At 39.8% G+C, this 25,919-nt stretch overlaps 1 protein-coding gene across 2 annotated transcripts in view; it reads right to left on the reverse strand.

Moving 5' to 3' along the window:
* The window catches only part of kazna (kazrin, periplakin interacting protein a), a 119,034-nt gene extending 98,875 nt beyond the window's left edge, over positions 1 to 20,159 (reverse strand). The window contains exons 1-2 of one of the 2 annotated variants that reach the window (XM_088401475.1): positions 19,914 to 20,159; positions 607 to 764 (exon numbers count right to left, since the gene is read on the reverse strand). In XM_088401475.1, the coding sequence (XP_088257601.1) occupies positions 607 to 764; positions 19,914 to 19,989 (234 nt within the window). In that variant the 5' untranslated portion in view covers positions 19,990 to 20,159. The remainder of the gene's footprint in view (positions 1 to 606; positions 765 to 19,913) is intronic. The other variant, XM_088401482.1, reaches the window with a different exon arrangement.
* Positions 20,160 to 25,919: the final 5,760 nt, after the last annotated feature.

Consider the following 25,919-nt stretch of genomic DNA (forward strand, 5'->3'; position numbering starts at 1 on the left):
TAAAATTGCTGTGATTTCTTAAAAAATATTCTTGCTAAAAACTTACTGAAACAAAGAGGAACCATACTGTAAATCTTAAAACGTGTGGTACTGTTTGCTTTTAACCTGTATACATTTGATTTTAATCATCAAGTACAATTATTAGAATTTTTTGTTGTTGCTGTTCACCTGTGACTGTAAAAAAAAAACAGAGAACATAAACTGGATGGACATTCGAGCACAGTGCAAATATTCACACAGTATAATGTAACAAGGTTTAACAATACGTAGCATGAAATGTACTTTTTAGCAATAAAATATCAGTTTCATTTTCAGTTGATGAACTGGCTTACTTTGCAACTGTATTTTAATACTTGGAACTTGATATAAAAAGTTTAATACCCACTGCGGTAAATAAAACGAATACAGTACAAAAAAGTAAAGTTGGCTTATGTGTATTAATAAATGTAGAGAAGAAGAAAAAAGACAGAGGTATTACAAAACATATAGTACACATAGTTTGTGGAAGGTTGAGATTTGGAATTAAAAAAAATAAAAGGTGTAAACATTTAAAGGCAATTCCTTTTCAAGCCTCATATTGCCCCAAAAGAGGTCATCGTTGCATACCTGAGCATCCACGAGGAGGTGTCTCATCAAAGTCATTGACTTGTGCAGCGTCTCCTTCTCAGGGGGACAATATGCGTGATCATCCTGCTCAAGTGACTTGGGCCCAGTCACGATGAAATTTGCAATCTGATCATTCAGGCTGTTCAGGGACTGCACCGCTAGAGGAAGACAAACACACAAGTCTGGAAAATTTGTGTCTAACTCTTGTGGAGCAACTAGATAGAGAAATTACAGAGTGGATGCAGTGATCCCTTGCTACTTTGCACCTCACCTATCATGCCCTCGGTGCATCCCTGAGTTTTTTTTTTCCCCTAAGGACCGTCACCTCACAGCAGCACACGATACACTGCAGCACTCCCACATTTAATCCTAACATGGAGTCATAAGGAATCTAACAGCCCTAATACACAATATTGTTCAAATTGTGTTGGCAGAATGCAGAGTGACCTGGCATGCAGAAATGGGCGAGGGGGAGAGGTAGCGCGCTCAGTCCTGCGGCGTGAGTTGAGAGGTTGGAGCCTCTCTGGAAGCACTCTGCTATGTCTTGAAAAAGACAAATAAAATGTGAGCCCCCAAAGATACTGTTATACCTCTGTACTACAGTTAGAAGGTTACTGGGCATGTGAAAGAAAGGTACGGAGGGTTTTACTAAACATAGGGGGGCTACTTCGCGCTTTCTAACTTCTCGCGGGGAGTTTCGGACTATTGTATTTCTATACGTTTAACTTAGAGGGAACAGTTTATGGGAAGATCCTTTGCTGCTTGCATACTTGGATGAGTTAGGCTTTTGTTGAGTTGAGTTTAATCAAGGAATGTATGTTGAAACACAACCAAAGAAGAACATATTTGTGTGTGTCTGTAATTGCTTGTGAATCCCAGGCTGGCCAGTTTGTTGTCTGACCATGTAAGTAGAGGTCTACAGCAGCCACTTATTATCATTTTGTGTGTTGTTGACTGCTTTACATATTCTATAGCTGGCTGTAAATGCATGGGTGACAATGGCTCTGCTTGCCCACTTACCATGGCAATTCATTACCATATTGCTTTACTTAAATGCATGTTAATATATTATTAAACATGTGCCAATGAACAGTATTTCCAGCCCAATATTAAGTAATGCATGTACGTAATTGTCACTTTGAGGCAGAAACCAATGTCCAAATTTCAATTGAATATTTTTATAGAGTAGAGAAGAATTTCAACAGACAGGGAAGGCTGTTGGAGATACAAAAGAGGACCAACTCTTTTTTTCCCATGTTCTTACTGGCCAGGAACAACATGACTGTAGGGTACCATAGCAAAAGGACATGGTTTCCTCCTGTCACAATCTCCCTTGGCTATCAACACCCTCTCTCATCCAAAATGTTTGTGAGAGCCATCCTGTTTTTGTTCCAAAGTTTTTGCCCTGGTGTGTCCTTTTAGGTTTCCTTCGCAGCTTGCCTTCCACTGCAAAAGGTAGCCAGCCCGATTTCATTTCCTCATTCCAGCACACACATTTCCTCAAACCTATTCCATTTACTGTTAATCCCTCTTTAGTCTCTGAGAGGTCACTGGAAATATTTCAAAGGTCACCCAAGCAGTGGCAGGAGAAAACTGAGTTTTCCCCCCCTAACGATATAATTTTTTTTGTATAAAATACTATTCAAACCCCGAATGCCTCATTAGTTATAGTTTCAGCATTGAAACCTTTAAATTTATTTTTTAAAATGTCACGTTTAAAATCCTTCATTCATCCTTCGCATTGAGTTGGAGGGACAACTGTTATATCACTTCTAAATAAAAAAATACAACTGTCTAAGTCTTCACAGAATGGAGCGCATGTTGGCACTGAATCCAAGCAGGGCTTACAACTATAAAGCACTTTCCCCCCCACACAAAATCCCACGCTGAAAAAAGGCAAGAAAGCATGGATGTATGCCTTACGTAACTAACATTCTTCCATCACGGTTGACATTTCCAAACATACCAGCCTTGGCGGCAGAGATAAGAAGGGAATGAAGGGGATGGAGAGGACCGTGTCCCCTCCAGATGAGAGTGGAGCAGACGTCAAATGTTTGAATGTGTGAGTACTGAGTGGGCTGCTTGTCATACCGGGAAACACCAACCACTAATTGACGAGTCTTATCTAATTTAGTGAATGCCAGTCAAAGAGGTAAAAAGGCCACTAAAATACACTAAGGAAGATACTTTAGTTGCTTAGACTTACTGCCCTCTAGTGGAGTTGTAATGGACTCACAGGCCAGTTTACTGGTGCGAATTCAAGGAATGCATTGAAAAAACTGGGATAGAGTTTCTCTCGAATTGAATTAAGACTATGCAAACTACTCACAAATAAAATAAGTCAGGTACACTGGGGTTTCGGTACTAAAATTCAACACGACACGACACTCTTCTAAAATTAAATTTGGGAATTACTTGTATACTGAACGTTTGTACTTGTGTTTGTATACATACTTTAATATACGAGGCCGCCACCATGTAACCAGGCTTACATACAACCACCCATGAGCGCACGATCTGCTGTAAGGTAGATAAACAGATCTTTCAAGAGCCCATGTGTGCTTGTTTGAACCCTATCAGAAACTCTCTTTTTTTGTAAAAATTATACAAAATACACAGCATTACACATTGTATACTAAAACAAAACATAGCCTCAGTTTACAAGACAGACTGACAGACAGATGGACGGACGGACGGACGGACGGACGGACGGACGGACGGACGGACGGACGGACGGATGGACGGATGGATGGATGGATGGATGGATGGATGGATGGATAGATAGATAGATAGATAGATAGATAGATAGATAGATAGATAGATAGATAGATAGATAGATAGATAGATAGATAGATAGATAGATAGATAGATAGATAGATAGATAGATGACATAATCTGGCATAGGTTAGATGCTTCTTTGTGATGTGGTTTATTTATCTATCTATTACTTTATGTTGGCATGGTTGGAGCAATGCACAACATATGCAGAACTTGATAGTCTCAAATAAGGAACTAAATATCAACATTCACAACAATTGTTTGATCCATGAATGAATTTCCTTGCTCAGTTAGAGATGCTATTCAAACACTGTGTCTGCATCATGCATTTCAATCTCTTTGGAAAATGAGCCTTACGACAAATTGAAATAAAATTGAAACAAAGTTTAAAACAGGATGTTTTCACGTTTAAGTAGCCACCGTACTTAAGAAGTCACAGAGTGTCATCAGCATTTTGCAAAAGCAACGGAGAGAGACTAGTCAGAAAAAGGCATTGAAGGACATCCTTGGATATGTATAAGTCCAGTTGCAGAACTGAACATCCATCCATCCATTTTCTAGCTGTGCATGCAAACTAAATAACAAATAAAGCATTGCACAGTTGCACATTTGAAAGTTCGTATAACTTAAGATTTAGTTTACACGGGCAATGTTTAGCAAACATTTGAAAAACTTAAGATTTAGTTGACCTGATCAACTTTTAAGTCAATCCTGATTTTTAACAGCAAAGCCCAGTCTTTCTAACTTTTGGAGTTCATAAAAATAAACAATTATGAAGTTTGTTTTATTATTCCTTCAAATAAACATGCTGGATGAGATCTCCAAAACTCCAGCTATTGAATATGCGTCACAGCTGTGCACAGCCTCAAGCATGAAATGAACAAAAATGCAGCAAGAGTTGGGGTAAAGCTAAGCGTCCCCTTGCATAGTGAGTCCCAATCAAAGGATGTACATGCATCGATAGCAGTTATGACTCCTTCGTACCTACAGTGTACTGTCAGCTATGTATGATTCGGATGCTTCATGCAACATGCGTGCAAGGAAGTATACAAACAAACAATAATTTTTGAGCGAAACCGTTAATTTGTACAGCAATTCAACAACAATTGAATTTGTCATTAGGAACACATGTATATTGTAGATTTATGATGTATATTACATGTGCAGGGGCACGGACAGAATTATTTCGATGGGGTGGTCAAAGATGGCATGCACAGTAAGGGTTTTCTTACTGCAAGGGTTTCCACAGAAAATGACAACACCTGTGGTTTAAACTGTTTTTCAGATTATGAATGAGCAACATCCTCACACTTGAAAAATGATCATCTATCCGTAACGGTGTTTTTTAAAAAATCCTCCAGAAACTACGACAATGTTGAAAAACCGAGTCATATATTTTCAGAATGTTGTGTTTTCCTTTATTTCAAATAGCTCAAGTTTAGAGTTCTCTGTCGCATTGTCTCACCCTTTGCTGTCTGCCGTCTTTGCCTCTTCAGAATTGTCAAAATGCCTTGCGTGTCCTCATATTAAGCAGGCGGTTCAGAGAAAAATGAGAAGAGGCCACAACAGCCCTGCCTGTCGGGCCTTTATCTTCACTAGGGAAGACAGTGGCTGCCAGGGGAAATAAAGATCACTAGAGTCGGAAAATGCTGCAAAAAATGCACACTGTATGCTTAATGGGATGTGATGCAGTCACCCAGGTTGGAGTCTAGGAATAAGGGCTTCATTTCAGAGCAAACTGTTCATAGCACTAAAATGAATAAATGCTAATGATAAATCAGGAATTTTGCCAAGTTAATATCTGTATTGCTGTCCTTCCCATACGCTGATTGGTGTCATTTGGCCAATCCACGAGATAAATTGTTCTCAGATTGCGGTGCATGTGTTTGTTTGAAGAAACGGCTCGGTATATAAAAGCAAAGAATAAAGGAGTACGTCTACTATTGAATGCAGTGTGGGACGCACGGTTTATTTTGTGGTCCAAATAGAGCATCGAAAGCAATTCACAGTGCTGTGCAATATTGTCCCAAATTTGCCAGCCAGTGCTTATCAGCTTGTTGCTAATTTTGAAGCCCAGAACTCCCACTCTATTTAATCAAAGCGTAAAATACATGCAAATCAGTCAGATCACTTGGGCAAGTACCATTCCCAGTCTTTAACCTCATAAATGATTGAAAGATTGAAATAAACGTCTGCCAGTAGGCGTGAAAACAGGAATGTTACAGAGATTCGGTCTCATGGGGGACTCTTCATTGACCTACAAGGGAAAATACCACATATTTTATGAGCTTGCCAGCTGATGTCTGCTAAAATGTAGTCTTTGGGGAGCTCCGAGCACCAACATGCAGCGCTCATGAGCAGACAGTCAGGCATTTCAATAAGATGTGAAAAAGATCCTTGTTCTAATGAACACACAGGGTACTTTGAAGGTTGCAAGGACTTTGAATGGCATCCTTGAAGTTCACTGACGCAGTGTTTATTACCTCTTTTCATTCTTCTTAAGAGAGGGTTTAACGAGTGATTTGTTCGATGAACTTATCAATTACGTGTCATTTAAAATTGTATCTATATATTGCAGTGAACTTTGTTTCAAATCCCTTGAACTAATTTAACATTTTTGTTGTTCTTTTTACAACACTTTAAGATGCTATAAATCCATAAGCCCCGTCTAAACAGCAATCGGTGTCAAGGAAGTACACTGGTGGCATAGTGCCATGCCACAGGTTGAACTCTCACAACAACCGCAACCTTTGAAGTTATTTCCCGGAAGCTTAGTCACGACAACGGTTGGTAAATTCCTTATTGCAGCTAAATTTGGGTGTGCATGGGGTGAATTCTCATTCGTTTGGTTGTATACTAGAGGAGGTCCCTTTCGCACCCTCGTTGTGACAGGCATTTGCTGGGCAGCTAAGCGGGTCCAACGAGGGGGCGTTTTATCAAACCTGTTGACATAGTGGTGGTGGGCTGGATGCTTAAAAATGCACGCTAATAGATATGATTAGTCGATCTTTGTAAAACATCACAAAATGTATTTGCACAAATGAAAAAAAAAAGGTGAAAATGTTCTACTAGTTAGAACACACATCATTTGCTGAATGCAGCAGCTTCCAAGGGTGTTCAGTACCTGATAAGCATGGAAACGGCAGAACTCTTCTCTCTGCAGAGCTCATTAGGCTCGATTAATCCTATCTATAAGCATCGGAACGGGCCGGCCAAAAACAAGCAGGATATGGGGATGAGGCTTCTTAGGTGATTCACTTCATAATGCTATGTGTGTCACTGTGTGTGTGTGTGTGTGTGTGTGTCTGTGTGTGTGTAAAACCAGAGCTTGGCTCATCATAACTGCCCCTCCAGCAGCTGACGAGTCCCTCTTGATTTTTTGATCAGTTCTCTGCTGAGCTTCGCACAGCAGCTCGCATCATCTCTCTGTCCTCATTTTTGTGTTTTTGTGCTGCACTTGAAACAACATTGGCAATTGTTGGAGGGATTACATAGCAGCTTGAGCTTGTGCCCCATTTTAGTGCAATAAATAGAATAATAACTATAGTATCTGATGTCTTGCAACAAAAGGCGCGGCTGCGACAAAATCGGATTAATGTTTGTGCACCGACTTCATCTCATTATCATGCGACCTTATAAACATTGGAGCCTCATAAACAGACTCCAGGCACCAAAGTTTAATGGAATGTTTAATGAGTTTCAGCCTCAAGCTACCTCCATTAGGGAGCTTGTGTTTTCATTAAGCAGTTTGTTTGTTTGCTTCATTTGCATCATGAGTTGGGACTGGGAATTTTTTTCCCCAAAATGTTTTCACTTGGCATTGCATTTGTTTCAAAGGATTATTTTTTTGTAATGAACTTGCTTTGGGACGATCACAAACCCTGCTTAAACTTGGTTTTGAGGAACGAAATGTACTGTACCCTCTATAAGTCAAAGTCCTACGACAGTCAGAGTTTGAAGCTACCCAAAGATAGGGAAATCAATCAATCAATCAAATTTTATTTGTATAGCCCTAAATCACCGACGTCTCAAAGGGCTTCACAGATGAAAAGAGGTCATGTCGAAACTTCTTTCGAAAAACGAAGTCATACAGAGACATCTTTTTGGTGTGAGGTACACAACATCATTCCCTGTCAAAGCTCCCAGAAGGGGAAGGAAAAACTCAAAAACCCCAATTTGGGGAAAATCAGAAACCTTCAGAAGGGACCACAGGTGGGAGGAGCCCCCTTCCAGGCCCACAAGTTGAAGTGGATGCTGCATGTACCCAATACAGACAAATAGATACACATTACAATGCAACTAAGATTTAACTTAAACAAGCATTAACAGATTTCAACTATAGTTTTGGCTTTACTCTGTTTTTTTTTTCTAACATGTATTCAAAATAAGACCCTGCTGAGTTAAGTGAGAAAACTAACCTAATCATGCACATTATTACTTGTTAAGACAGAAACATTTTTAATGTTATCTATTAAACAAAACAAAAAACATTCTCCTATATCTAAATACATTTCGGGGGCATCAGTACTGAAATCCTAACCACGGCCACTAAACATACATGTAGTATGTTAGCTGGATTTTATCCATGTATTCCATTACACAAATGGATGAAAACAGTGTCTAGTTAAGGGAGCTGACATAGAGCAAATTTGAAAATACAACAGTGTAGTCTGCAGGCAAAGTTTGCTTTTGATATCAAGTGAAATAACACAAATCCCAGGGGGGCAGACAGCAAAATTTGATTTGTAGTTTTCCTATTCAAGATGCAAAAATCGATTACAAAACAAATCAAATTTGGTGCCAAAAATATGAAATCTCTCTCTGCCCTAGTGTCATCCTAATATAATAAGTGGGGTATGGGCATAGCAAGTTTTGAAATGGCCTAAACCAACGGCCACTACATAAGCTTTAAATTTTTTGGGTCTTGAGGACATTTTCATTGATCCTGATTAGTCTAAACCTAATTTATCACTCAAATATAAGTTGACAAGTTGGTGTAAATGCTGTCAACGTTTGGAACTGGGTCAAGTGTCTAGAGACAAAGGAATGATTGCTTGTGTTTGGTGCCGTGGCAGGCTTTCATTTGGTTTCTTCAAACAGCTAAAACACATATGGCACCCCTGAAAAAATTATTCAGGAATTAAACTTAACATCCACAGCCAGGCTGTAGTAGACTGCGAGAGCCTCCATCCTCTACGAGCTCTCCAGGATTGAGCCGTGGATGGACCCGGTTGACGCGCCTTTCCTCCTTGACTGGTGTCCAACAATTTGACAATTGACAGGTGCACTGTTGTCTCCAAGAATTTATTGCAGAGGTGGTGAGTAATAATGTGAAATGGAAGAATCTGCATTCTGCGTGTTCAATATAAACCAAATTTGAATATTGTGCAAATAAAACAATTCACCCCAAATGTTTGAAAGTAAAACGTACCTGCGGTCAAAACCATTTGCCCTTCCGGTCCAATCCTCCCTCGTGACCTGACACTTATACAGGCTATAGCGCCACCCCATGGATGCAGGTTGTATTTAGCCCTTACATAGACTTTTCTTGCACTGTTGTGACTCGGTGTGAAATGAATCCTCTCGAAGTGGATTATACACTCTGTCTGAACCCAGAGATGAACAGTACTTGACTAATGCTGAGTGTATTACCAAACATGGAGCAGCTAATGAAAGCATGGAAACATTAGGGCTGAAGAGGATCTGACCTAAATAGCTTATGTTTTATATATATACTGTATATATATATATATATATATATATATATATATATATATATATATATATATATATATATATATAAATATATAAATATATATATATATATATATATATATATATATATATATATATATATATATATATATATATATATATATATATATATATATATATGTGTGTGTGCCAAAATAACTAATGTACTAGAACATTATACAAACTCAGTCACGGTCATTTAATTTACCTCCTCGCAAGATTGTGGCCTATCCCATAATTCTGACATCCCTGTATGCATGAAACATTTGTTGGACTCTCTGTTTTCACCTGTAAAATACCTGTGAGATGACCTTGGCAAAATATTTATATCGTGGAAGCACATATTGATTAACTGCAACCAGGATCCTTACTTGTCATACAGAACACAATGTGAAAATAATGTGTGCTCATCTTGACTGTTTTCAGGGAAAATTTACAGAAAGTCCCAAACCACTTTTGTGAAAAAAAAATAGTAACCAGAGGTATCAGAAAATTGGCTAAATACTTTGAACAAATTGCTAAGATGGCAACAGGGACCATGCTTTTGGAAACTAACCTTGATTCACGTAGAATGCCTTCACTGTTGTCATTGTATGCAGGTATACAACAAAGTTGGGAGTTCTGCGCGGATTGGTGCGCAATAATATGAACAATAAATAGAACCAATAGAACAGAATAGAACAGAATAAAATAACAGTTTCATTAGAGTACAGTCATTATTTTCAGTTCTTGTTTAGTTGTTATCCAGAGTGGTACTAGTCATTTTGTTTTGTGGAAATATAGCCTATCAACAAGAGACAATGATTTGATCACATTCCTTTCCATTGAATGATTGTAAATCGACCACAAACAAGTCAATTATGATTCAACATCACCTATATTGGTCACAGCCAAGTAGCAAAATTAATTTGTCCAGAATCACAGCTTAATTTTTTGAAATTAAGTGATTACAAAACATGTCCCTATTACTTTCCTCAGAAGGTGGTGGGTGGGTTGTCTTAACACCTGACGAGACCAATTTCTTTCACAGTCATCACCATTGATGAGGCTCAGGAAGCTGCTGTCAGCACTACATCACCAAAAACAAACAGATTACATGCATAACAGCAGTCCCCTGTCAAGTAAAAACTCTTTGCATTTATTCAATATAACTGCACCGCTGATGCTGCTTCAGCTGTCCAACTGCATTAGATGTGAATGATTGTAGGCCATTTCCTTAAAAGGTAAAGACATCATAGCAGTGCAAACCTCCCCTCTGATTTATTAGACTGGGATGATTTAAAGGAAAGTTATTTTTTTTTAAATATAAAGAAACTAAGTAACAAATTCAGTTAAAAAATATCCCCTGTTTAAAAATAATAACCAAAACCAGATATTTCTGAGATAGAACACTTGCAATTCTAGAGTTGACAAACGGTGGCAGCTTTCATCAAGTTAAACATCGCACTGATTGCTCGAAAGATCGGCTGAGACCACATTATGTGGTTAGCTCTACTCGCTGCACTGTGTGACCCAGATGTAACAGCTCACAACTGCCGGGCGGAACGACAGTGAAAGGTGCCATTTTAAATGTCTGCAAGCATGCAAGTGTAAAATGCAAAAGAAGTACATTATGTGGCTAATATCCTGCAACTTACCCAAAATCCATCCATTTTCTTTTGCCACTTATCCTTTAGGGTCGCTGGCTTGATGGTGCCTATCCCGGCTGTCTTCGATCTCCTGGAGTCGTTGCCAGCCAATCGCTTGACATACAAGCAACCATTCACACTCACAATCACACCTCAGGGTAATTTGGAGTGTCCAATATCGCTACTGTGAATGTTCTTAGAATGTGGGAGGAAGCCAGAGTGCCCAGAGAAGGCCAAAGAACAAGGAGAACATGCGAATAACACACTGGAAGGCCCTAATTCAATCAGGAAAAGAGCTTCCCTCTGATTGGGTTGTTCCCAATTAGTGAACGTCTTGTGGCCACTATTTCTTTTTGTTGCATTGCTTTGAGTGAAATTGAGCAGGCTGTTGGTGGAATCGTGGCTGTCCACGGTGCATTCAAACGTGTCACCTTGTTGGTGATGCCTCAGATGTTTTTTCATGCAATTACCCTCCATTGCTGATGCTGCATGACCTCATAGCCGCCAAGTGACAATTGTGTGGGGATGAATTGCTTAATACCAGGAAATGTATTTGCAGCTGAAGTCCTGTTGAATCAGTCACAACTAGTTTGCTATCGAAAGAGGTTGTAGCTGAGGAAAATGTAGACCTGCACTATGGAAAATTATTTTCCTTTGAGCATTATTGCACTCAATACAACAATGACATGCTGCACTTAAGAACAATCAGCCAGTCATCAGTGCCTTATTTGACATGGGAAGTGTTATTAAGAGAAGATTATGTACGGGTATACATTTAGTTTGGATCATTACGCACAGCGTCTTTCTTTAAGAATTTTGGGAAAATATTGCCCTTCATTCATATGGCAGTTTGTGTGCCATGAAAATGAGGATGATTTTTTTTTTTTTTTTTTCCATTTCAGGAGGTGACAAAGGGAGATTGGCCAGACTTTCTCCAATGCCGATTCATAACATATCATGTTTATAAAATAGAAAGCAGAGGCACTTCTGCCACAGGCCCTATGCGAGTCCTCATTCCATTTTCAAAAAGCTTGTTTGAGACAAGAAGACTGGATGACTATTTCCATATCAATTGAGGGGAAATATCTGTCTGAGTGAATAAGTGTCAAAGCCCCTAAAAAAATGGCAAAAAAAGGGTTGCCAATTATATTTGGGGACATGTCCACAAATTAAGTAGTCATTACTGCAAGCAAACAATAAACTCAGTGCACCCAAAGTTACATCGAGGGCTTTTGATTTAGTTGAAATGTTCATTTAAGGTTTCAAAATTGTGTATGTTTTTCGGATTAAACTCAGCCTTTATCACCAATCAGTGGCCCTCGTCTCAGAGCCTGGCACAGATGGATTGTCTAGATGGGTGCCTACAGACGCCTCAAGTAAGGATTTAGACACGAGAAAGTGAGGGATTAGAAACGGGGATTGATGTGCTTGGCAGAGGGATTGCATGCCACTGTTGACACATCATCCACCTGCCAACAGCGATAAATGCAGCCGATGAAAAAGAATGCGCCATTTGAATAGAAAAGCGTAGGAAAAGAGCTGTGAAATTGTTCAAATCAACTTGCAGTGATTAGTGAGGATTACAGATGCCTAGCAAAGAGGTCAGAAGGGAAGTTAGTGACCCAACAATACATCACTATGCTCACAATAAATTGTCATGTTCTGCTTGTTTATCATGTCAATTTTCTGCCAAAGGTCTGCATGGACTAGCTCTGCAATCTCCAAGGAAGCATGAGCACCTAGTTCACACGGGCTTACATGATGGGCTTACATGATTTTATGGTTTTGACCAAAACCTGGATCCACACTGGGGGATTCATCGCCCTTTTCCAAACTTCTTTCTCCAGACTGCTTCTTCAGTGCCACTCAGACAACTGTAAACGCCGGGGTCTTCAGGTCGGATCCATCAGCTACTCAACTGTGAACTCCAACTGTTTGTTGAGGATTTATGTCATTTCCTGTGCTCTGCGTGATTGTTTGCCACCCACAGAAATGGAATAAGGACTTCTCCACTGAGTCCGAACAGCTACCTCGGCAGCAGTGTAAACGAACACTCTTGGAGATACTCAAATACACACCTTAGAAATATTCAACACCCCATTACGCACTACGCTTACTTTTCCGGTTACATTAATCTGATCTACTAATTACTACATTATAAGGTTAAACATTCCAACGTATTGACGTCTGTGAAGGAGTGTCCCAAACTAAGTCGCATCAAACAAGCGACAAACGTCACAATTCTGTGCCCAAAAAGGTGAGACCAGATTGGAAAAACCAAAACAATAATGTACGAGGCAAAGACAACTCAATGAAGGGACAGCGAGGTGTATTTTGTCTCCGTATCATTCTCTCTCTGTCGCTCGCACGTTGGGAGTGAGTGAACCAAGCGACAGAAACGTTGCTGGCACTGCATAAAATGCAATGACAAAAAAAACAATACCCGTATCCCTCCTTAATTTACTAGTTAAATATACAGATTGAAAATATGGTGGCTGCGCTATCACAGACGTTTCAACATCACTAGGTACTTCGTGAACACCTTAAGCTGTTCTTAACCCGCTGTCTGTGATGTCACGGTGTCCTCACTGTGTGTTCACACATGGGTCGCATACAGACCACGTTTATTTGGAAATGTGAATGACCTCACAAAAAAATTCGGATTTCACAAAAAAACAAATTGGAATTGAGCATTAAGCCCTGCAGTGTGAACCTACTGTGTTCGGAGAGACGGTGCACCTTCCGCTTTCGCCAATGACGGATCAGTGAGTGCCAGGACTTGAACTGTTCCCAGCTCTACCACTCAATGCACTGGCATACCATTTTGGCTGTTTTTGATTCACACTGATTTTCTGAATGGCACGAATGAGCGATGCACTGAATTTTTGAAGTCCAAGTGAACTAGAGCATAATTCTGAAAGCCCCTCGAGCAGGTAAGAAAACAAAACAAACAACAACAACAAAAACATGCACCAATGTGGCATTCATGTTGGGAGGGGCATCGTTGCCATCTAAAGTAATATACAGCATATGTGGTGATCATTTTAGCAAAAGAGATGAACTAAAATTGCAATAAGAGCATGAGTGAAAACATGCAGCTCACAAGGAACATGCCATATGGACCTATTTATAATGCTTTTTAGATGACTTTTGTATTTACTGAAATGAGCGGCATACACGTATCTTGAGCATTCTATTTTTGGTAAAATCATTTTTGTAATGCTCAATCTGTGGTCTTCAAATTTTAACCAGGGGGTAAAAGGAAACGCCTTAAGATTGTGAAATGTCATTATGAATGTTTCTATACAATAAAACCATTTCGAAAAATTTAGGGTTATCGAGATTTCGGGATGAACCTAAATTTTGCTATCTAAATGAATACAAGACAATATTTTTTACACAGTCCATAGGTTCCTTCCAAGGTGAAAATCATTCTTCCTTTTTGGAAAAGGGGGCTCAGCAAAAGGACCAGTTTCTCTGTGGTTTCAAAGAATGCTGCGCTTCCATTCGTGAGTGAGCTATGAATAACAGGTCTGGACATATGCAGCATGTTTCATTTGATGTTTGGCTCCATTCATGCCAACATCCATCCTGACCAAATGGGCCAACTAGTGCAGAAAAATGTCTGAAACTCTGTGGACCGTTCAGAAACTATTCTTGGTAAGACATGCGTCATGCTGCATCCTTTTCTTTGAAAATAAACATAAAAAGAACCTTGAATGGATGTTTTCCCCAAAGCAGGAAGCAGATATTATAAAAGTTGTCTTCATAGGCAAACGGCATTGAGAACGGCTGTCATGATAACGCTATCGGGCTTATGCTAGAAAAACAACAACATAATACAGCAAAGGAAGCTGCAGTGAAAAACTGCGTCACTTGCAGTTTGGTGATAAGCAAACAAGATTTACCTTCTTTGATGGAATGCAATGCCATGCATTCTGTTTGAAGACGGTGTGAGTATGTAAACACAGATGAAATACGGCAAACAGTGTATGGGATAAACATTCCGATATGTGTTTGAATGCAGCATTCAAAGGAAGTACAAACCAAGGGGCTCATCGCTGATATGGTGAGCATGGTGCACCAAAAACTTGCATAGCTGATGCTTACCCTTCAGTTTTTTCATTCACACAAAATGCAGCTACAAACATGTAGCTTTACAAGCAGTATATCCTTAATTAGTGACATTCATCCAAATTACTGCCACAGTTAGTCTATGCATGCCATGTGATGGAGAACTGACTTTTTAATAGTTTCTGTACAAATAGTTGGGTCTCGAGAGCCTGACTACCCGTCGTGATAAATTAAATATCCAAGCAAACCTAGGTTTTTTTCTGCTAGTTTGGATGGGAAATTGATGCTTTACATTATAGCACAAAACTGACTTACTAGCAAAGCTGAAAACATCTGCCTTTTCCAATCAAGGGCCATCACTCTGATTATAACACATATTTGCTTTTCTCAATGTGTCTAGTGCTCATGCCACCTGGGCATATCCGCTGTATAATTTAGCATCTTGGTGTTAGAAGGGCTGCTTCTGTGACTGAAATGATATATTATGCGCTTCTTCATCTTTATGTCGACTCACTATTCTACTCAGACTCTGGGGTGTGTTAGAAGAAGCCGCTTGCAGATGAGTCCTCTCCTGCAGATGCCATAGGAATCGAAGCCTGCTCTGCATTGGCATCATAGAGTGGGGGCAAGGAGAGCTTTGGTAATTCAGGTTTTTCAATGAAGTATCAAGGCTCTGGTAACATCATGACCTAAACCGTAAAAACAGGCCAAGAAGAAAAGAGAAAGCATATTTGGGAACTGAAAGGAGAAAAAAAATCATTGAAAACAACTGCTGACCTCACAGGCCAAGCCTTGCAACCTGACTCTTGCACATGATTAGCAGAACCAAGAGTACGAAGCTAATCTCTCGCTGCAGGAGAGCCCATTAGCCAAAGAGCAAAGATAAATCTATGCATGTGGATGTAGAAGACCTAGAAGAATTCATCTCCTCAAAGTAAAACTATGATCCACTGGCAATGGTTTCGCATTCATATCAGGTCCACCTCTCTGGTGCGTTATGAACCCATTTCTAAATTGGGGTATTTAGAGGATAATATTAAGTGAGAAAAAAAACCCAACAACCTTAACCCTGAGGAAAATAGTCCATTTTAAAGTTGTCTTTATATGTATGCTCTCTCAATGCTTTTGTGGAAATTAGGTCATATGTTCTTGGGTTTGAACACTGGTGAAACTTGATTTTTGTGCCAATGCAAGTCTCCTTAGTGCATTACTTTTACATGTAATTGGGGCACCTGTCAAGTTGGCAGCAGAAAACTCATCTTTTGCAAGCTAAAAACAGGTCAAAGTTGCGGTGCGTGTTATTGACGATATTTTGGTTAATTTGATCGATTCGGCCAGATGCCGTGTTCTGCAGACGTGTGTGGTGGACTGTCACCATATTTCATTCTTAAATGTGACAACAACAACTAATCTGGGGTGTACTCCGCCGTTTGCCTTAAGTCAGCTGTGGTAGATTCCTTCTCACCCTTGGCGGCAGAGACCTTAAATAGATTATGGAGGGCTAGGTGGATGAATTCCTTTGGAACAGCGTCGGAAATACCTGACCAGAGAATTTCCGACTCAATATAGAAATGGGGATGTACCTGAAAATGGACAAACCTTGAAATGTCAAGCGTCAGAACAGAGCTTTCCCTGACTTCTTTTAACTGTTCCAAAGCCAGGGAGGCGAGCTGTCACGCTCTGCTGACAAACGGGAGCAGTGGGTGCCGCAGGAGTTTTGACGACACATCACAACTGTGAGCAGAAAACAGATCACAGCACCGGTGGGGAGCGAGAGAATTGTTACAGGATTATGCACCTGGCAGTTCCACGTGCCACATACGGCATGAGTCCTCTGTATATACTTTGCCAAGGTCCCAGCAGAAGGCTGTTAATATTCTTTGGATATGTGCAACACATAAAATGTGGATATTTCCCACAGGCAGGTCTTTGCTTAAGGGACTTGTGAAGCAGTGATGGGTGACAGCCAAAGATAACAAAAATCCCACTATAATTACTGTTCAGATGTTGCAAGCAAGCACTACTGCGGATTAGTCTTCCACTAGCTGAGCAACACTACGTTAGGTTGCGGCTGTAAAAATAGTACCCAATTCTTATTCTCACACTTTCTCAGCCTATACCTCCTCCCGTCTTCCATCCCCCGCTTGCCTCCCAAATCACAGGCCTGCAGCATGAGCTTCAAAGAGCATAGATAACTTGGTGAGGCTTGGACTCAAGTTAGACTCTAATTCATAACCACGCGTGTAATGATAATATCATTTTCTCATTCAAATAGAGTGGCATAGGGGTTTAAATTAGGCTGCTCTTCAAACGCTAAACACACACTGGAGGTGTGTGTGTGTGCGCATTTTGCAAAGTACAACATAAAAGTTAATTAACACCTGGTAAAGGGGTGAGAGGGGTCAGAGCCTTGCCGCCCATAGCTCTAAACCGTCAGTAACTTAGGCTCCCACCAAAAAAATAAGTTTTTACATGAGGACATTTTAAACTGCAGCTATGCCACCAAACTGCTACTCCAAAATACGTGTCATTTAAAATTGTATCTACTGTATATATTGCAAGTTTGTGAGTACCGAATGCAGCAAAAACACAGTGTCTACCATCAACAACCCAGGCTCCGCCTTTTCTGATATACAAAGCTATCTTTTGCATCATCTTACAGTGTTTCAAGAATTTTTTTTCATTACATTGCAGATATTGCAGAATTTGTAATATTTTCGATTCTAGAAAGAAATACTCCAGAATTAGATTAATTTGAAGCATGACCTTAACTGCACCATTAATCCTTCATATATTGTTGCGTGAGAAGGTCGATGAATTTTATTAAGATGGAGCATCGTGCGGTGCATTTTTTAAATTTAATTTAATATTACTACTAAATTCTCACGTTGCATTGCTTGTTCTTTTGCCTGTTTTGAATCCATTAACTCAACCACTTAAAATTAGTGAACCAAATTACACATTTGCAAAGACTTGCTGAGACTTCAAACAAATTGTAGCCAAGCTCACACATACGCACGCACACTTATGGAGTTTTATGGCTAAAAGCATCTCAGTGAATGAAATAGTTAGAGTGCAGTACTGCATTATTATAACAACTTCAAAATGTTCCAGCTTAAACACGGTTGATCAACTGCAGTGAGTATCCAATCACATCATGTTCAACGTGAGGCTTCTAGATGGCCACCTTATGACTCTTTTGGCTATTGAAACTGTCTATTAACATCTATGAGCCTGTTCACATATGTCTGCACACGGCACTGCACAGAATCCTGCAGTTGTTGTTTGTGATGGCTTAGCCGCAAGCAGATTTCATACACAAGTTAGCTGGATTCTAATTGGCTAAAACCTCTAACCTACAACTACAGCACTGGAACGAGCGTAACCAAAAGAATATGACACGAAAAGAACCAAATGTATGTATGTATGTATGTATGTATGTATGTATGTATGTATGTATGTATGTATGTATATATATATGTATGTATGTATGTATATATATATATATATATATATATATATATATATATATATATATATATATATATATATATATATATATATATATATATATATATATATATATATATATATATATATATATATATATATATATATATATATATATATATATATATATATATATATATATATAAAAACACATTCTTTCTCCAGGTGTCATCAGGTAATGGTTTTTACCCAAGATAGTTTTGCAATGGTGACTGTGGAAATGATTATTTGTATTCAATTTTAAGTAGAGTTTATTATTGTAGGATTTTCAGCATAAATATAGTCCTGTTATGTCAAAAAAAAATCTCTTGGCCCAAGCTGTTGCCTGAATATAACAATTATTTATTGATGAAAAGAAAGATAAACATCAGCACTTATGTAAAAATCTTAGACAAATCTGCAATCAGAGTTGACACACTATCGGTCCAAGGGTGTTATTTTTCTTTTACAGGATGTGACACTATTCTGTTATGCAGCAAAGTGGTTGGATGCTGGATGATACACGCAGTCTCAAGGCTCTACTGTATGATTCAAGTCAAAACCAAAAATGAATCATTCATATGTGCACCCACATATGTTGGATTTAGTGGCTTTTGTGTGCTCCAGTGGATCTTTTAGGCACCAAATCATCCATTTTATTCCATCCCTAGGAAGATGTTGCAAACATAATATTTGTAAAGTACATTCTCTGTGGTGATAGGAGGAAGAAAGGTCAGGGTTCTCCAGATATCACTGAATATATATGCATTGCTTGATTGCAATGAAGCAAGTCTTTATATGCAAGAATTCATAGTGCAAATAATAGCTGACTTTGTGTGTAAAAATATCATAACAGAGTATAATGCCAAAATACATTAATAAGTATTTCTTTAAAAAAAAAATGAACTAGTTCAAAAATTATAAGCCTACAAAGACCAAATAATCCACATTTTATCCAACAGTTTAACATTCTGAAATATTAAGATTGAGTAGATTACAGTTTTTTATAGTTCCAGTTTTTAATATTGTAGTTTTTGTCGTTGTTGTATTGTTCTGTGAAAAAAACTGATGATCTGAAAAAAAATTACACAACATGCCCCTGAGTTTCATAAAGTTGCTGCAAAATCCAAATATAATGATACCAATAAGAGTACTTATTGTAGGATTATTACAGCTGCATCCCTCTTTATAGCCGTGAATATTAAATGTAATTTCTGCCTGGTTGATGAGTTATTTTCCATTTTTGCTGGCCAGAGATCACAGTATTGGACCCATAGGTCCCATTTGAATGCAAAATCTTCGGCACATTTTCTTTCCACTCTCCCGAGAATGCCGGGCTGCTCTCGCTTAGTCCATCAACAGGAACACATTTTGTCACACTACAATTGACTGATATGGTTGCTTACCACTACTCACTCCACATTAAACGCAAGGTCAAGAAACAAGCTTTTGTGAGAAAATAAAAGTTGATTGTATCACAGCTTGGTTTACTTTGCGTTGTACACTCAATTGCGTTCAAAAACAGAGGTTCACGCGACAAAGTCATTGACAATCAAGCATTTTGTGGTAGATGTAAAAACTCACTGGCTTGCATGAGTTGCCCCTGGCGTCCAAACACCTGGGAGAAGGGGCTTCGGCTGCAGGTGAGCATCTCCTCCATGGCTGGCGGATGCGGGAAGGAAAACCGGTCTTCAGCAAAAAGAGAGAAGGAAAGAAAAGTGCAGGTTCGCCGATCAACTCCCTTTCTCACTGACTGACTAATTTCTCTCACAATCTCTCCCTTTCGGTTTGCACTGAAAATCAGCCTCGCGTCCCGTTGCCTCTGATGTTTGGCTGGAGCCTGGCTGACGAGAGATCAGTGATGCCGGGTAGCTCTGAGCTTGCTCATTAGTGCGACACTGCGTGTGTGTTTGTGTGCATGTGCCTGTGTGTGTGCGCATGAGAGAGAACGAGAGTGAGAGTAGGAAAAGACAGCGACTGCAGCGGTGTAGAAGCAAGCTCTCCTGACGATTGAGCAGAGACTGATTTGCCAGTTTCAACGTCAAATATAACTGATGCTCGCACTTTCTGTGACCCTTGAGCGGGCTAAATGTTGGGCGTGCGTTGAGAGTCACTTGACAAGACAACAGCATAGATGTTGCAAGACCCTGACTGTTTATATCCTGAAGCTCCACCTGTACTGTGATTCACAACTAAGATCATTGGCCCCTTTCAGACCACAGGAATCAAATCAGAGACTTCCTGATGTACCCTGGTTGTGGTTTCAGATCTGAAACAGATCTACCAGGGTCATGAGCACTTTTCTGTACCTGAGTCTTTGTCTACCTACCCGAGACCATCAAGGGAGGTTTGTTGTGCTAACAAAGTTAGTTATTGGTTTTCTCACTATCGTCACTTGCTGTTACGTGCCTCAGCAGTTGTTTTCACTACTGTGGGCAGTTTAATATTTTGAAAGAATGGAAGGAGAAAAATTGATAGGTGGACGGATGATCTGGAACAGGCTGCCCTGAGTATTTAAAGGGAAGAGGACATCCGACGCCAATTTGCTTCAACTACGAGAAAATGCAAGTCAAAGGCGGGCGGGACGCCCACTTTTAGCGAGCTCTTTTGTGAAGTGCAGTCGTGAAAAATATATGGTCCAAACACCAACTGAAGCCGATTTACGTCCCGTCGATCAGGTTCGGAAACCCGCTACAGGTGGTGCCCAGTCTGTGTATTATTTTGAAGCTTTGCATCATAAAGCACAAGCTGAAGACAGAAAAACATGCCGACGGCCACCTTTTGCAAGTGCTTCTGTTTTTCCGCATTTTATTAACGATGAAAAGCTTTGAAAAGTATACACAGATTAAGCATCAACTGTCGCTGTAGTTGGTGTTCGTCCATGTGCATCTTTTAAGTACATGCCGCAAAATACGGAAAACCTTGTTGATGGGGTAGTGTCGATCGAGGTCAGTACAGATGTTCCTTCTGAGCAACTCGCAGCTTTGTCGATGGACAAAGCTCAAATAAAGTACTATATATAAATTCTTTAGTATCAAGCTAACAGAGCTGAATGTCGAAAGGGTTAGCCATAGGTCCCAAGATTGCTAGTGATGTTAAAGAGAGAAGTAAGAGGATTATTTATAAGGAAACGATGCTGGAGATAACCCTTATTAGGGAATATGGGCATACCAAGTGGCAGTCAAAGGTAAATACTGTATATATGTCACATGACCCAACTCAGATAAAAAAAGGTGAGTGGTTGTTGCCTGAGCGTCAAGCAACTGTCATGTTTGGCCCCTGAAATGGAAAGAATAAAAAAGAGGTAGATTTTGTTTCTTACTTTAGATTCCTTAAACAGAAAGCTGGCTTGAGACTCGTGGGGGCACGTTGAACATTTGATTGAAAAGAAAACTTTTGGTTTGTCTTGGCCTTTAATGGTCAGTGTTTTAAAGAACTGTTGGCGAAATCATTAGTTGGATCTTAACCTGTCACTACATTTTGATGGAAATGCTTTTGGCAAGTGAGAAAAGTACTTAAATTTGTGTTGATTTTATGCATCAATGGCAATGCATTTAGTAAGCATCTCCGCCACGGCACGAGCATCAGTACTTACATATTCACTGGACATTACAGAATCTAGCAAATAAAGAACATGTCGTCAGTACTGGCAAAGTCATTTATATCCAATAACTAACCTTTCCTGGTGGAGGTAGTGAAAATAATAAAAACAACCAAATTGTACCTCTCATACAGTTGACTCCTTTAAGATTACTTGGATTTCTGCATTCATTGGTTATAAACTATGAGATGACCATCACCAAAGTTGCAATAATAAACAATCTTCTCTAACCTGTAGGTAGGCTACCATGCGAGCAATGATGTTTTATAGAATAGAGTAGAATAGAATAGAATAGAATAGAATAGAATAGAATAGAATAGAATAGAATAGAATAGAATAGAATGCTTTTATGGTCATTGTACAACAAGAGAGGACAAGTATGTATGTGAATGTGAAATCTTCAGTTAATGACTTTTCACAGTCAGTCAAGAATCATCCAACCAGGAGTCCAATCAATGTGACAATGAGATTGAAGGTGTTACTGAACGTGTCTCTGTGCTCTTAAAACACACACACACGCACACACACACACAGCACACATGCACGCACACACCCACACATGGACACACACACACGCAAATATTCACAAATCAAATTCACACATCAAATAGCGGTAAAGTTTAGTCTGAGTAACGAATGGGAGAATTTTCAAGTAAATTGATTTAGCATCTGAAATGTGACTTTTTTTAAAACCTGAGATTAATTGCAAAGGCTGATTTTCTGTCTTTACCTATCTATGGCTGGCAGGTACAAAGTGCTTTCACTGATGACAAGGCACAGGAGAAACAAGAGGAGACAGGGTAAACAAATCCTTACCACTCAAGTGAACATTTTTGAAATGCTCCAAACAAGAATTATGACGACATATCGTCTATTCAGCAATGCCGTTGTGGTGCTCCTATGACAAAGTCGCCTGTGATAAAACTATCAACTCCACATTTCCTAGCATGTGGATCATCACTGTGACATTTGTCAGGTGATGTTTTCCAGAGCAGTTTTCCAGGTCTGCTGTCTCAGGTTTTACATGCAACATTATACTGTATATCCTGTATATACTGTATATACATACATGAACATAACTTAGCATTTAAGCAGTTGTGCAAAATCCACTTGAATGTGGTGGCCTATAAAGGTGCATTCTTTTTGAGTTTGTGAATATGTAATGAATACAATTGTGCGTGTATGAAAGTGTTGTGAATATGCTTTTTCCATCGTGCACTATGAATTTTATAATTTGTTTGGTGTTAGACTGAGTAGACTGCGCTTCAAATGTTGTGACTTGAAACTAAACACTTCATACCGAAGGGGTCACTTTTTTTTTTTTCTGCAATTCTTCAATTCCAACCTTTGAGAAAGGTCAACGTATTTCCGATGTACAACCCAATGTACCCAATAACCTAAGACAGTCCTCCAAACTTAGATGAAGCAAGAGTCCTCATGCAAACATTTGAATTTTTATGCAGCATCTCTTATCAGAGGGGAGCATGGTGGAACACTGGTTAGAACAGTGGTTCATAACCTGGGTTGGATCGAACCCTAGGGGTTCGGTGAGTCGGTCTCAGGGGTTTGGTGGAGCCTCCGCCGCAGAGGTCCACCCCTCAGTCTAGTCTGCAGTTAGTGGGCACAGTCGCTTTGAGGTCGCTGGTTTATGCAGCAGAGTGAGACCTCCCTATCAGACCGCTTAGAGAGGGCTGTATATGTGTCTGAGTGAGACTCCTTACCGGTCCGCTTTGAGAGCGCTGGATAAGCAGCAGAGTGAGACCTCCTTCTCAGTCGGGACCACACACCGGAATTAGCCCGTTATCTCCCGAGCGCCGATCCAGGCAAATAAGCTCCTCCGTCTGGCGATCTAAAGGGTCGATCGCCGTACGGACTCACGACGTGGCGGCGGGGAACTGGTACTTTTACCCACTGCGTTGGTTTTGTTATTTGAACAAGGTGATATTAATGCGCAATTCATTTCGTGCACCAGTAAAAAGATATATATATTTTTTTTTTTTACTAAAGAAGGTTTCGGTGAATGAGCATACGAAACTGGTGGGGTTTGGTGCCTCCAACGAGGATAAAAACCACTGGGTTAGAAGGTCAGCCTCACATGCGGAGGTCATGGGGTTGTTTCCAGCTCCAGCCGCATGGCATTTGCATGTGCATGACTGGTTGTTCATATTTGGTACCCTCTGGTTGGTTGGCAACCAGTTCAGGGTGGGTCCCACATCCCGACCTAAAGTGTGAGGACAGCTAGGATAGGCTCCAGCATGCCCTGTGGCCCCCATGAAGATAAGCGGTAAAAATGAGGGTGGCTTGACGGATGGATGTCGTAATAGCATTGAGCTTATCCTTCATTTAATTGGAGCAGTTCTCCACAATCGACGAAAACTCTCCCACAAATAAAGGAGCCAGCGTGACATTAAATGTGGATCGACATCCTTTATTCATGTTTTCAATAACATGTATGTTCTTCTAACGCAGCACAGTGCTGCGAGGAGACTCAAGTAACTGCATTACACTTAGACACCGTATCATTTTCTTAGGCGTCCATTTTCTTTGATTTAGGAGGACTTTGTTCATATACTGTAGGCAGTGGCGGTTTGTTACTTTCACACGCAAGCCTTCTGTGATGTCAGCCTCTCAAAAAAATAGCCCCCAAGCGCAAACGTACGCATTACTGGGTTACACAGGCTATTTTCCGGAGCTTTTAAACGTCAATAAACCAGCATCAGCCATTAAAACGTGTCTATCATTACATCTATCATTATACGTGATGCTGTCAAAACTTTTTAAAAAAATAATAATTTAAATTGAATATCCACGAAATAAAAATGTCAATAAAAATGAGGAAGTTAGTATTACTTGCTAGAATGAGCATGGTTTGACATGTACAACTTTTCAAAGCAGGGTTGGGACTATGAACAACTCAGCCCAAATATTAATTTCATCAATGTTCTTCATAGTAAATGCTTCACTTGCCGCTGCAATTATGCCGTCATATACAAAAAGTCCATTGACCGTTACTAGCCTGTCAGCATGGATGCATAAAGACTTTGGGAACGGTCACTTGGCGGCAGATGCTCCAAAGTCCCTGGTGCACGCTGAAAATGAGAGCATCACTGCTATCTACTGTGTAGTAGGAGTAGAAGTACTAGTGGCATTACAAAATCCGGCACAATTTTATTTATTTATTCAACCTCCAACCAAGATATGTTCTCACCAGTGGCGTCTCTGCACTTGGGGCCAGGTACTGGTGGAGCACTATGCAAGCTCAAAATAAGAGTCTTATCTTTATAGAGTAGTAATATATAAATAATGTTTTATCGTGAACAATAGTATCCATGATTATGACTACGTTACGAAATTGTGTTACGAAAACAATTCCATTGTAAACATTTTGCATGATCCAAAGGCTTTGGCATGTGTGATTAGAAAATCGCCAGACACTATATGGACTACGATGTGATTTAAAAATCGACTTGGCTGAGAGGAAAAGTGAACAACAATGGTCAAGAGAAAGAGGCAAGCACCGAGCCTACGTAGGAAAACAAACTGCAGCAGTTCTGAAAGAAGCTTGTGATGCTGTGGTTTGCTCAAGCGGAGGAGAGATTTTGCAAAAGTGATCACCTTAAAGCAGCACAGCTCATGAACAGCACACTTTTCAGAAATCATTTCCATGTGCTGAATGTACAACTAAAATCTGCCGTACAGTCACTTGAATGCAGTTGATTTATGAAAACAACCTACACGATGCATTATCTGAAACTGTCACAATCAAATGACCACTGAGTCAGAAAAATACTTTGCAACACGCAACAGGATCGAGACATTTACAAGAAGCACAATGGGCCAGCAGAAATTAAATGCGCTAGCTACTGCATGCTGTCCGTTGAGAATGGATTCAGTCACTTCATCAGTGTGTATTCTTCCTATTCAAGAAATGAACAGACTGAGTGATACTTTCATTTGGAATCTTTTGAAGCATTTATTCATCACGTGTA

The sequence above is a fragment of the Hippichthys cyanospilos genome, chromosome 2, assembly GCF_059441005.1.
Source record: "Hippichthys cyanospilos isolate Australia breed blue-spotted pipefish chromosome 2, RoL_Hcya_1.0, whole genome shotgun sequence".
In the NCBI taxonomy this organism is placed as follows: Eukaryota; Metazoa; Chordata; class Actinopteri; order Syngnathiformes; family Syngnathidae; genus Hippichthys; species Hippichthys cyanospilos.